Here is a 13,498-nt window from a genome sequence, read left to right as displayed (position 1 = left end):
CCTGCACAACCTGTGGTCTAGCGACATGGGGCCTGGTACGCCTGGTTCTATCAGGGACCTCCACCTCCTCGTCCGAACTTTGGGTCAGAGAGCCACTGCTTTCTACAGGTTCATATTCTGACCCGCTAGATTCATCAGATGAGAGTTCCCACTCCTCATGCGACTGGGTCAGAATCCTGTAGGCCTCTTCAGAAGAATACCCCCTGTTTGCCATTTGGACTACTAAATTTAGGGGTATTCCCTGAGACTACCCAAGAAAAAAAGCAAGCCTGTCTTACAAAGGGGAGGCTAGCGAAGTACCGGAGGCCGCTGCGGTTGATAAAAAATATCAAAACTGATTTTTTTATCGCCGCAGTGCGTGTAAAGTGATTGTGCAGTGATCAAAAAACAAATTTTTTTTTTCACTGCGGCGGGGCGGGCGTGGGTGAACGCACGTGTGGGCGACCGATCAGGCCTGATCGGGCAAACACTGCGTTTTGGGTGGAGGGCGAACTAAAGTGACACTAATACTATTATAGATCTGACCGTGATCAGTTTTGATCACTTACAGATACTATAAAAGTACAAATGCTGATTAGCGATACGCTAAACAGCGAATAAAAGTGACTGCGGTGCGGTGGGCTGGGCGCTAACTGATCCCTAAACTACCTAACCAAGGGGCCTAAACTAATCCTAAACCTAACAGCCAATACTAGTGAAAAAAAAAAGTGACAGTTTACACTGATCACTTTTTGTCTTTCACTAAGTGATTGACAGGGGGCGATCAAGGGGTTAATTTGGATGATGGGGGTGATGGAAGGTGATCAGGGGCTAAGGGTAGTGTTTGGTGTGTACTCACAGTTCAGTCTGCTCCTCTGCTGGATCCAACCGACGAAAAGGACCAGCAGAGGAGCAGAGAAGCCATATAACAGATCATATTTACTAATATGATCTGTTATATGGCTTGTGATTCGATTTTTTAAAAATCAGCAACCTGCCAGCGACGATCATTGGCTGGCAGGTTGCTGATGCAATACTACTCTAACTTTTGCCGGCCCGCGATGCGCATGCGCGGGCCGGCAATACCCGAAATCTCGCGTCTCGCGAGAGGACGCACCGGCGCGTCCACCCAGAGAAACAGGACCGCCGCAAAGACGCAATCCTGCGTACGGCGGTCCTGAGGAGGTTAAGTCAATGTTCAGCTCTTAAAATAAGCCTTGAGACATGACTTGGATATTAAATAAACCAGGACCTTATCTGCAGACAGCTGTTTCGGGATGTTTGCCCCTCATCAGTGCAGAACAGAGAGTACTGGCTTAACTGGGTGAGAGGCCTGTGTCTGGGTCAGGAGGGAACTAACTCTTCTTAGGGAGAGAGCACCTTAATCAGTGTGAGGAGACTTATAGGCCATACATGCTCCTCTTGTATTATTATAACAGAAGCGTTTTTGCCAATAAGATAATGGGTTGCATCAAAAGGGGCATAGATGCCTGTGATGAGAACATAGGTTTGCCACTTTACAATTCACTAGTCAGACCACACATGGAGTACTGTGTACAGTTCTGGGCTCCTGTGAACAAGGCAGACATAGCAGAGATGGAGAGGGTTCAGAGGAGGGCTGGAATGGATGGACTACAATGGATGGACTACAGTACCCAGAAAGATTATCAAAATTAGGGTTAGTTACTTTAGAAAAAATATGACTAAGGGAGATCTAATAACTATGTACAGAGTACAGAGATCTATGCCATCATCTATTTATCCCCAGGACTGTAACTGTGACGAGGGGACATCCTCTGCGTCTGGAGGAAAGAAGGTTTCTACACAAACATAGAAGAGGATTCTTTACGGTAAGAGCAGTGAGACTATGGAACTCTCTGCTTGAGGTGGTGGTGATGGAGAGTTCACTAAAAGAGTTCAAGAGGGGCCTGGATGTATTTCTGGAGTGTAATAATATTACAGGCTATAGCTACTAGAGAGTGGTCGTTGATCCAGGGAGTTATTCTGATTGCCTGATTGGAGTCGGGAAGGAATTTTCTTCCCCTAAAGTTGGTAAAATTGTCTTCTGTCTCACAGGTTTTTTTTTCCCCTTCCTCTGGATCAACTTGCAGGATAACAGACTGAAGTAGATGGACAGATATATTTTTTGGCCTTATAAACTATGTTACTATAAACTGGAGAACTGCTCTACCTGTGATTTTGGTCTGGTTAATGAAACACGATTTAGAATTAAATAAATTTGGAACTGGAGACATACAAATGAGCACTTAACATGTTCTGCCTCTACTGCTACCAGATGTAAAACAGTTATTCTATAAGTCAATGTTCGGCCGTTTAAGAGGCCTTGAGACATGACTTAATGGAGGCATGAAAGTTTTTGAAAAAATTGTTTGGTAGAGCAATAGATATGGCATGGAACAGGCAAAAATACTGGGGAAAGAGATCCATTTTTACCACATTTATGCAACCAAACCAAGACAATTGTGATTGATCATAGGAATGTAGATCCTGAGTTGTGCATTGTAAAAGGAGAAGATAGTGTATAGAGCTTCAAGAGATTTGCTGGAATCTGAACTATCTGAACAAATACTTTATAGCTTTTGTCTGCGATGGAAACCATAAACTTTTCTTCAACCCAGAAATGGTTGCAGCATCTGTTTTGATTTTAATATGGAAACCTGAACAGTCCAGGTCTCAGAAAAGCAAATATGTCAGATTTATATAATTGACATATTTATTAGATAAATACATTTGGATGTCTTTTCTTATAATTAATGGTTAGAAAATTAGATTTGTTTAGTTTAGGATTCGCTTTAAAAAAAATACAAGGAGATATGAGGGAGGGGAGTTCATAGTCCCCAATCCACACATTTATTTCTTTGCCAAGCAAGTTGGTACATTAAAAGTTTAAGTATCAAACCAAATATTTGAGAATCATCTAAAACATAATCTTGTAGAATAGAATTTAAAATGAAGCAAAACTCCTGTTCAGAAATATAAACTGGAAAGTAGTATTTTTAAATCTCTACATTTAAAATGGTTTTCCAGGATTTCAATATTGATGACATATCCTTTGGATAAGTCATGAATGTCAAATAAATGGGGGTCCAACACCTGGTACCCTTCACTCAACAGCTGGTTGCATGAGCTGTGGCCACCCAAACTAATAATGTGCATGTAGCCAGAAGCAGACAGCTCTGACCTATCTTAAGAATAGCCACATAAAAAAGGAAGAGGAAGGAGACAGCACGCCCTGGTCTTGGTATTTTATTCCAGATGGAACTTTTTGGTTAAGGAGTCTTTGTCAAACATGCTTTGTCAAAGCATAATGTGAATGGTGAGAAACGAACATTTTTCATGCATGCTTAAAGGGGATCTACAGTAAAATACTAAAATATTCAAATATTACTGCATTCTAAATATGTTTCTAAATACTTTTCATTATTATTCATTATTAGATTGTTTTGTCTAGGGGTCAGTCATCAGATGAAATATAATCACCACGTCTTAACTATGTGTATCGCCATTTTATCAGGGATGGGGGGGGGGGGCAGGCGTCCGAGGATGGCATTTTTTCTTTTGAGACAGCCAAACCTGATATCCACACTTTAGCAGACCTTATGTGTGTGATTAAGGAGTTTATTCATCACACTCAGCTATACACAGACACTAGATTGGAACAAGACTTTTTCTCACACAATGTCCAACTTGCTGCAACTTCAACTCTTTACAGAATCAACTAAAAACAACCCCTCTAATAATGCTGATATAGTGATTGTGGGCAAAGATTAGAAGAAAGTATTTTACAGATGGAGAAGAGCAGGCCTTAAATTTATAGATGATATACTACCGTACATATAATGGAAAAGTGGATCCTCACTGTATTTCAGTTAAAAGATAAATATCCTGATCTGATAATTTTGTTGACCCCCCTTCCTTTCCTATTTACAGGCAAAAAATTATACCCAGTGGGTAATATCCCAGGTCATGAGTGCTGACTGGAACCCATGGCCGCATAAATGTACATGCAAATATTGCATTGCTCATATGTGAGTCCACTTAAAGGCTATAAAATGCATTTACTTGAGACACCTAACTGCTGGAGTAATTGGGTACTGGAGATGGGAATTTACCACTGCCTATGGGAATGTCCAATGATTCCAACTTTCTGGGACAAAATTTTAATCTTGGCAACTATGTATCTTACCACTTAGATCCCACATGATCCCCTATGGATGGTTTTTAGATATGTGGACCTGGACTCCTATCAATGTACTAGACAATGGAAATTGGCAAGACTGGAGTCGCCGAGTTGATCGTTGATGGTGAGAGATGCAGTACACAACCAGATGTAAGTATTACGGTGAATTGGATTTTATTTTGGGTTGAAGACAACGCGTTTCGGGGTACGTGGGACTCCTTTATCAAGTCTAAAAAGAAGTATAAAATATTGGGGGATTTGATTTTTTTATATATAAAAATAGTGTACACACTTTTATTTTCATTTGTTACATAATGCATTGTCACCTCTATTTATTGTCCTTTTTAATCATGATTTTTTTATATATGAAATCCATTTTCCCCATCCCCCAATATTTTATACTTCTTTTTAGACTTCATAAAGGGGTACAATGTACCCTGAAACACTATGTCTTGAACCCAAAATGAAACACAATTAATCATAATACTTATGTCTGATTGTGTACTGTGCCTTTCACTGTCAACGATCAGCTCCACGACTCCAGTCTTGCCAATTTTCATTGTCACACCTTACCCCACCGGCGGTTTGGCTCCTGCCCCAAGGGTTCCTGATAGTTTCGGATGCACCGACCAGCACTTCTCCTCTCTTCTGCTCGTACTGGTGTTGTGCTCAGGGTAGCACTACGCCAACAGGTGAGCAGACTACATCCTCTTTTTGAGGAGCAGATCTTGACGTATTTACCCTATAAGTGCCTTTCTATCTCCTGCCACATATTGCATCAATGTACTAGAGGCAGTCTCAAACTGTTTTGGGACGGCAGCCAAATGCAAAAGTATCTTTCACACATGACTTGGTTCTGATGGGTACCTGTTCATGTTTTTTGGGGGAAATTGTTTTTTATAATGTGCATGGATTGGGTGGGGGCATTCCTGGGTAAGATAGGAATGAAAAAATAAAGTTACGTTAAAACCAAGCACACCATTGTTTTTCTTGTGAAATTCCCAATAGGTTTGATGTGTCACATGACCCTCTTCCTATTGAAAAAACAAAAGTTGGATTCAAAATGGCCGACTTCAAAATGGCCGACTTCAAAATGGCCGCCATGGTCACCACCCATCTTGAAAAGTTTCCCCCCTCACATATACTAATGTGCCACAAACAGGAAGTTAATATCACCAACCATTCCCATTTTATTAAGGTGTATCCATATAAATGGCCCACCCTGTATATGGCAGGACAACCCCTTTAAGTAATAACATAGACAGACCCTTATTTCTGATATACAGTATAAGCACTCTATAAAGAGAGGGAGCATTGCACAGTATTGGTGCTTATGAAATGTGGTGCCCATATTCAAAAAGGGTTCAAAATCAGAACCTGGAAACTATAGGCTGGTAAGTCTAACAATTGCTGTGGGTAAAAAGTTTTAAGGTTTTCTAAGAGATGCTATTTTGGAGTATCTCAATGAAAATAAGCATATAACGCCATATCAGCATGACTTCATGAGGGATCAGTCCTTTCAAACTAATTTAATCAGTTTCTATGAGGAGGTAAGGGTAAGTTCTAGACTTGACCGCAGTGAGTCAATGGATGTTGTATATCTTGACATATCCAAAGCCTTTGTTACTATGCTACATAAAAGATTTGTGCATAACATGAGAATGCATAACATGTGGGAAAATAAATGCCTCAGTGATAGAAAACCGAGGGTGGTTATTAACAGTACACACTCAGATTGGGTCTCTGTCACTAGTGAAGTACCACAGGGGTCAGTATTGGGCCCTATTCTCTTCAATATATTTATTAATGATCTTGTAGAAGGTTTGAACAGTAAAATATAAATTTTTGCTGATACTAAACTGCAAAGTAATTAACACAGAAGAGGACAGTATACCGCTACAGATGAATCTGGATAGATTGGCGGCTTGGGCAGAGAAGTGGCAGATGAGGTTTAACAATCACAAATCTAAGGTTATTCATATGGGAAGGGAAAATACATGTCACCATTACATACTAAATGGTAAAACACTGGGTAACACTGACATGGAAAAGGACTTAGGAATTTTAGTGAACAGCAAACTAAGGCCTCTTTCACACGACCGTTGTGTGCATCCGCGGCCGTTGTTCCATTTTTTGTTTTTTTTCACGGACCCATTGACTTTCAATGGGTCCGTGGAATACTCGCAAAAGGCACCGTTTGTCATCCTTGACCGTGATCCGTGGTTTGAGTCCGTGAAAAAAATATGACCTGTCCTATTTTTTTCACGGCCAACGGTTCACGGACCCATTCAAGTCAATGGGTCCGGGAAAGAACACGGATGCACACAAGATTGGCATCCGTGTCCGTGATCCGTGGCCATAGGTTAGCTTTTATACAGACGGATCGGAAGATCCGTCTGCATAAAAGCTTTTTCAGAGATGAGTTTTCACTTCGTGAAAACTCAAATCCGACAGTATATTCTAACACAGAGGCGTTCCCATGGTGATGGGGATGCTTTAGGTTAGAATATACTAACAGAACTGTGTACATGACTTCCCCCTGCTGCCTGGCAGGTGCTGCCAGGCAGCAGGGGGCAGCCCCCCCCTGTAGTTAACACATTGGTGGCCAGTGCGGCCGGCCCCCCCCTCCCCTGTAGTTAACTCATTGGTGGCCAGTGCGGCCGGCCCCCCCCTCCCCTGTAGTTAACTCATTGGTGGCCAGTGCGGCCCCTCCCCTCCCCTGTAGTTAACTCATTGGTGGCCAGTGGCCCCTCCCCTGTAGTTAACTTATTGGTGGCCAGTCATTGCATGACCTGTCACTTACCAGTAGGAGGAGCTCCCGGCCGGACCTGTCACTTACCAGTAGGAGGAGCTCCCGTCCGGACGCAGAGATCGCAGCTCGCAGGTAAGTATAATGGTTCTACAAATTGCTAAGTAACCATGGCAACCGGGACTGCAGTAGCGTCCTGGTTGCCATGGTTACCGATCGGAGCCCCAGCGTTTAAACTGGGACTCCGATCGGTACACTCCGCTGCCACCAATGATAGGGGGGAGATTTTAATTAGGAGGGGGAGGGAGGGGAGAAGGCCCACTGGCCACCAACGAGTTAACTACAGGGGAGGGAGGGGGGGGGCCCACTGGCCACCAACGAGTTAACTACAGGGGAGGGAGGGGGGCCGGCCGCACTGGCCAACAATGAGTTAACTACAGGGGGGGGGGCCCACTGGCCACCAATGAGTTAACTACAGGGCAGGGGGGGGGGGGCCGGCCGCAATGGCCACCAATGAGTTAACTACAGGGGAGGGGGGCCCACTGGCCACCAATGTGTTAACTACAGGGGGGGGGGTGCCCCCTGCTGCCTGGCAGCACCTGCCAGGCAGCAGGGGGCAGTCATGTACACAGTTCTTTTAGTATATTCTAACCTGAAGCGTCCCCATCACCATGGGAACGCCTCTGTGTTAGAATATACTGTCGGATTTGAGTTTCACGATGTAACTCAAATCCGACAGTATATTCTAACATAGAGGCGTTCCCATGGTGATGGGGACGCTTCAAGTTAAAATATACCATCGGATTGGAGAAAACTCTGATCCGATGGTATATTAACTCCTGACTTTACATTGAAAGTCAATGGGGACGGATCCGTTTGAAATTGCACCATATTGTGTCAACGTCAAACGGATCCGTCCCCATTGACTTGCATTGTAATTCAGGACGGATCCGTTTGGCTCCGCACGGCCAGGCGGACACCAAAACGACTTTTTTTTTCATGTCCGTGGATCCTCCAAAAATCAAGGAAGACCCACGGACGAAAAAACAGTCACGGATCACGGAAAAACGGGACCCCGTTTGGCGGACCGTGAAAATATACTGTCGTGTGCAATAAGCCTAAGCTGTAGAAACCAGTGCCAGGCAGCTGCTGCCAAGGCCAATAAGATTATGGGGTGAATGAAAAGGAGCATAGATGCCCGTGATGAGAACATAGTCCTGCTACTTTACAAATCACTACTCAGACCACACATGGAATATTGTGTACAACCCAAAATTAGAGTTATCCAATTTAGAAAAAGACGTCTGAGGGTCAATCTAATAACTATGTATAAATATATCAGGGGTCAGTACAGAGATTTCTCCTGTGATCTTTTTATATTCAGGACTGTGACAAGGGGACATCCTCCATGTTTAGAGGAAAGAAGGTTTCTACACAAACATACAGGGTTCTTTACTGTTAGAGCAGTGTGACTATGGAACTATCTGCCAGAGGAGGTCAGGATGGTGAACTCACTAAAAGAGTTTAAGGGGCCTGGATGTATTTCTGGAGTGTAATAATATTACAGGTTATAGTTCCTAGAATTCTAAAGGGTCATTGATCCAGGGAGTTTTTCATATTGTCTGATTAGAGTTGGGAAGTAATATTTTCTCCTAAAATCTGGAAAATTGGCTTCAACCTCATAGGGTTTTTTGCCTTCCTCTGGATCAACTTGCAGGTTAACAGGCTGACTTGGATGGATGGATGTCTTATTTCAGCTTTACAAATTATGTTACTATATTACTGTGCTGATCTGGGTTATGTTGTCATTAAACATACTAATTAGGCACAGAAGGAGTGATTAGAGATTAGATGCTCATCTTTTCAGTCCATTTCTGGGAAAAGTGAGCCCCCCATATGTGACAATCACAGAGCAGATATGCTGTGTGTTTGATGGGGGTAGGAGGGCATAATATGCACAGTTGTCCATGAGATCTCTTCCCCTGGAGTCATATACAGAAGTTACACAGGGAGAGGAGGATCTATCTCTCCTTCCTTGCAGCTTATCAGCACATTCCTAATGCCATCTCCTCCTCTCCACTACCACGTTTACTGAGATCATAGCGAGCTAAAGGGGGGCTACTTTAACCTGATCTATCTCAGGTTGTGTAGCAGCTACAGCTATAAGCCAAGTCTTATTTGAAAGCTAAATATAAAAGATTTAAAACAAGAATAGGATTGTGGAGCTAGCCAGGTATTACTTGCAGATCTCATACCCACCTGGTTTCTAAAGGTTCTGTTTCTTGCTGCATGGCAGCTAGCACCACTTTCCTTGTCCTGTTTGAAAGCTTAGATCATCAGTTTTAATACAGCTTGAGGTAGAACAGGTTCAAGCAGCCCCCTTACTTCAGCCAGTTATGGTCTCAGCTACTGAAGAGAAAAGTACTGCCTGTTCATGCTCCTTTTATATTGTGGGCCACATAACAGCCACTATGGTTACTACAACACAAGTTTGGCCCTTCTATCAAGGCCCCTTTTAGTGAGCTCATCACAACCTCCTCTGGCAGAGAGTTCCATAATCTTACTGCTATTACAGTAAACATCCCCTTATAGAGGATGTCCCCTTGCTATATTTACAGTTACCTGAGTATGGGAGAGATCTCTATATTGACCTTTGATATATTTATACATAGTTAGTAAGTCACCACTCAACTAATTTTTCTAGGGTAAATAACGCCAATTTTGATTGGCTACTATAGTGCATCCATTCTATTTGTTACTTCAGTTGCCCACCTTTGAATCCATTCTTCAGTTTTTACCTGAACACCATCTCCCTTGTAGCGGCAGTGCCATGTAATTACACTGCACCACCGCTACAACCCCTTAAAGGGCATTTCTAAGTAGATTCAATTTTGCCTTCCTGAAATTCTGTCTTTTTGTGAATCACCTACATAACACCTTATTGAAAAACAAGAGGAAATTGAATATATTATGGTTACATTTCTTAGGTGTACCTAAGAAAAGAACCTCTGTTATTCTGTCAGGTCTATTGGTTAAAATTAAGTCTAAAATGCCCTCCCTCTAGTTAGGTCTCTAGTTATTAACAAAAAAACTGTGTACAGTTTGTTTTTTCTGTAAAATGTGGGTAACTATCTACTACACTTTGTAGACAAATTCAACAACTTGATAAATCTGCCCCATATTAGTTGGATTACAATTCGTATGGTGGATGGGTGGGGGGAACCATCTTTATTAGGTTAATAGAAGAAGTAAAGCACAGGAATATTACATGACATTGTAGATCAGTAAAATTAACACAGGGTGTGTAAAATTCACCTGGTACCGTATTGCACAATGATATGATGATACTGTAAAGCAGTAAGTGCTCTTATACCGTATGCTACACAATGGGATTGTAATTATAACCAGTGCTAAAAACCTTGGTTACAGACTATCATGATCCAGTTCTTGTGATAGTTTCTCTATTTAGAGCTCTTGCTTTCTCATTCAAAATTACCATTTGTGTAGCTTTTGTTATTCTCATTACAGTCCTCACTATTGCATTTAAATGGAGGATAATAATTTTGCTCTGATTCTGATCCTCTAAATCTGCATATATGGAGGTTGGCTGCTCTGTGTACGTTGTTGATTTGATTTCCAGCTAAATTACAAGTTACCAGATTAGAACCAATTCATGAGATGATATTTAATTGTGTCCCACAGGGGGAGAGAACTCAACAGATAGAGCGAAAGAGGAGTTATAACATGACAGAGAAAAAAAGAGACAGAGGATTCATCACACAGAGACAGAGGGTAGGGGGGAGATTAGAACTGTGAGAGATAGACGACTTATAATATTGACAGCAAGAAGCACATTTATTAAGGTTAGAAGGACAAGAATTATGGGGTGATGTTAAGCTAGTGTTTTATACAGTAGATTATCAGCCTGACGTATATTAATGAAGTAAATCCTGAGCACACAGGAGGATGCCTGTAAAAACACCCTGGCTTTTCTAGTCTCCTTAGAGATGTGTATACTATACCTCCTTCAACAGATGGTTCATGTTGGTAGCTCTCCATGGTGCTGCACTTCTCTCTCAGTACTTATACAGGCTTGATTCTGATTTGTATTGTTCCTCATCTACCATTCCTTTTATACTCCTATCTCTAGTCTTCAGAATCCCTCACACATTTTGTTTTTCTTCTTTCAGTGGATGGATGTGTACATCAGGCAGCAGGCCCACTCCTGAAGCTTGAATGCAGCTCTCTAGGAGGCTGTGAGACAGGACAAGCCAAAATGACGTGTGGCTACCGTCTACCTGCCAAGTGTGAGTGTAAACTTGCTGGATTATTCCTCGGGGCTATATTATATACTATTCTTCCATAATGTTACATATTGTAGGTCTTGTGGGTGACCATCTGAACACCTGGATTGCTACTCTGAGTACCTACCCAGTATCTGGTTACGTCCATGAAATTTCAACTTATCTTTGATTATAACTATATTTTATGCCAAGTATACCTATTGTTACTGAATCACCTTTGGAGTCATCTCAGCAAGAAGCAGTCTTAAAATACTAGTTTTTCTCTTTTGAAAATATCATTCTAAAGCAGTGTTTCTAACCTGAGTACCCCCTACTTAAATAAATTACATCAAATTACATCAAATTACCCACATGGCTAAGATCATACACTGTGCTGCACCTGTTAAAAATACAGTCTGAGGACAGTGTGAGGACCCCCTAGAGACATGGCGTGTACCCACTGAAGAACGTGTATTACAGGTTTGTGAAGCTATGACCTAGAGGAGCAATATATCATGCACTACACAGGCTTCATTGTCTTTATACTAGAGGTAATTTTGTGGATCATTCTCTATAGATGTCATTCATACCGTGGGGCCTGTGGCACAAGGTCATCCAAGTCCCAGCCAGAAGGAAGAGCTGATGAACTGCTATAAGAACAGTATGTACCTGGCATCTGAGAGCAAGCTGCGCACTGTGGTGAGAGGCACTCTTAGCTTCCATTGTTCACTTTAAATTTACATTTGTTCCCTAATTTTTTATCAACTTCTTTAAAGGCTATGTACACTTTTGGGTACAATTTTTTTAATGATTGCATTTTACTCATTTGGGGCTAAAAATCTTTTTTTCAATTTGGTCTTTATTAAAAATATTGAGCCGTTCTGTTATGGTTAACTTTTTCTAGCTGTGTAAATAGTACTTACTTTCACTTTGTGCCATTCATCTAATAACCCTTATCTCTAAACTGCTAAAAGGTCATAAGGCTTAAAAGCCACATTCTTATCAGTAAGGTAAAAATTTAGCTTTAATGAGTATTTATAAGGTCAGAGATAAGGAGCCGGCAGATCCTGCTAGTAGATAAACTTAAAGCTGTGCAGGGAAAATGGCTCATCATTTTTAATAAAGACTAATTGAAAAAAAGATTTTTAGTTTAAAACTAGTACAATGCAATAATAAAAAAAATTGCCACCAAAAGTGTACATAGCCTTTAACTAAAGTTAAATCTTTCTCTACAGAACTAATATTTCAGCAATCAATCTAATAAGCAAATGGTCTAAAAACATACATACATATAGCACAATTGGAAATCGTCAACATGCTTCCCCACAGTCAGATCCCTAATAGCTTGCTTGACCTCCTGTCATGCAGAGAGAGTTATTCCTAAATTTACATTTTGAGGCCTTTCGGGCCCAAACTTTACTCTAGATGTAACAGACACAATGCCAGCACACCATAGATAATTATCAGAGATGGCCAAGTGCAGTACACCTAGGTATTTGTACACATACAGTACAGACCAAAAGTTTGGACACACCTTCTCATTCAAAGAGTTTTCTTTATTTTCATGACTATGAAGGCATCAAAACTATGAATTAACACATGTGGAATTATATACATAATAAACAAGTGTGAAACAACTGAAAATATGTCATATTCTAGGTTCTTCAAAGTAGCCACCTTTTGCTTTGATTACTGCTTTGCACACTCTTGGCATTCTCTTGATGAGCTTCAAGAGGTAGTCCCCTGAAATGGTCTTCCAACAGTCTTGAAGGAGTTCCTAGAGATGCTTAGCACTTGTTGGCCCTTTTGCCTTCACTCTGCGGTCCAGCTCACCCCAAACCATCTCGATTGGGTTCAGGTCCGGTGACTGTGGAGGCCAGGTCATCTGGCGCAGCACCCCATCACTCTCCTTCATGGTCAAATAGCCCTTACATTCAAAGTTTTCCCAATTTTTGCTATTGCTTTTTTCTTGCCATAATACAAATTCTAACAGTCTATTCAGTAGGACTATTAGCTGTGTATCCACCTGACTTCTCCTCAACGCAACTGATGGTCCCAACCCCATTTATAAGGCAAGAAATCCCACTTATTAAACCTGACAGGGCACACCTGTGAAGTGAAAACCATTTCAGGGGACTACCTCTTGAAGCTCACCAAGAGAATGCCAAGAGTGTGCAAAGCAGTAATCAAAGCAAAAGGTGGCTACTTTGAAGAACCTAGAATATGACATATTTTCAGTTGTTTCACACTTGTTTGTTATGTATATAATTCCACATGTGTTAATTC

The 13,498-nt window shown here is 41.5% G+C and overlaps 1 protein-coding gene across 1 annotated transcript in view; it reads left to right on the top strand.

Annotated features, from left to right (window-relative positions):
- Window positions 1–10,693: 10,693 nt before the first annotated feature.
- Window positions 10,694–13,498, top strand: part of LOC120980655 (ADP-ribose glycohydrolase MACROD1-like) — an 86,672-nt gene continuing 83,867 nt past the window's right edge. The window contains exons 1-3 of the mRNA XM_040409892.1: window positions 10,694–10,721; window positions 11,120–11,236; window positions 11,790–11,911. Coding sequence (XP_040265826.1) covers window positions 11,206–11,236; window positions 11,790–11,911 — 153 coding nt within the window. The 5' untranslated portion in view covers window positions 10,694–10,721; window positions 11,120–11,205. The remainder of the gene's footprint in view (window positions 10,722–11,119; window positions 11,237–11,789; window positions 11,912–13,498) is intronic.

Source organism: Bufo bufo, chromosome 10 (assembly GCF_905171765.1).
Source record: "Bufo bufo chromosome 10, aBufBuf1.1, whole genome shotgun sequence".
Classification (NCBI taxonomy): domain Eukaryota; kingdom Metazoa; phylum Chordata; class Amphibia; order Anura; family Bufonidae; genus Bufo; species Bufo bufo.
Note: the sequence above shows the minus strand (reverse complement) of the source record. Positions and strands in the feature narration are given on the sequence as shown.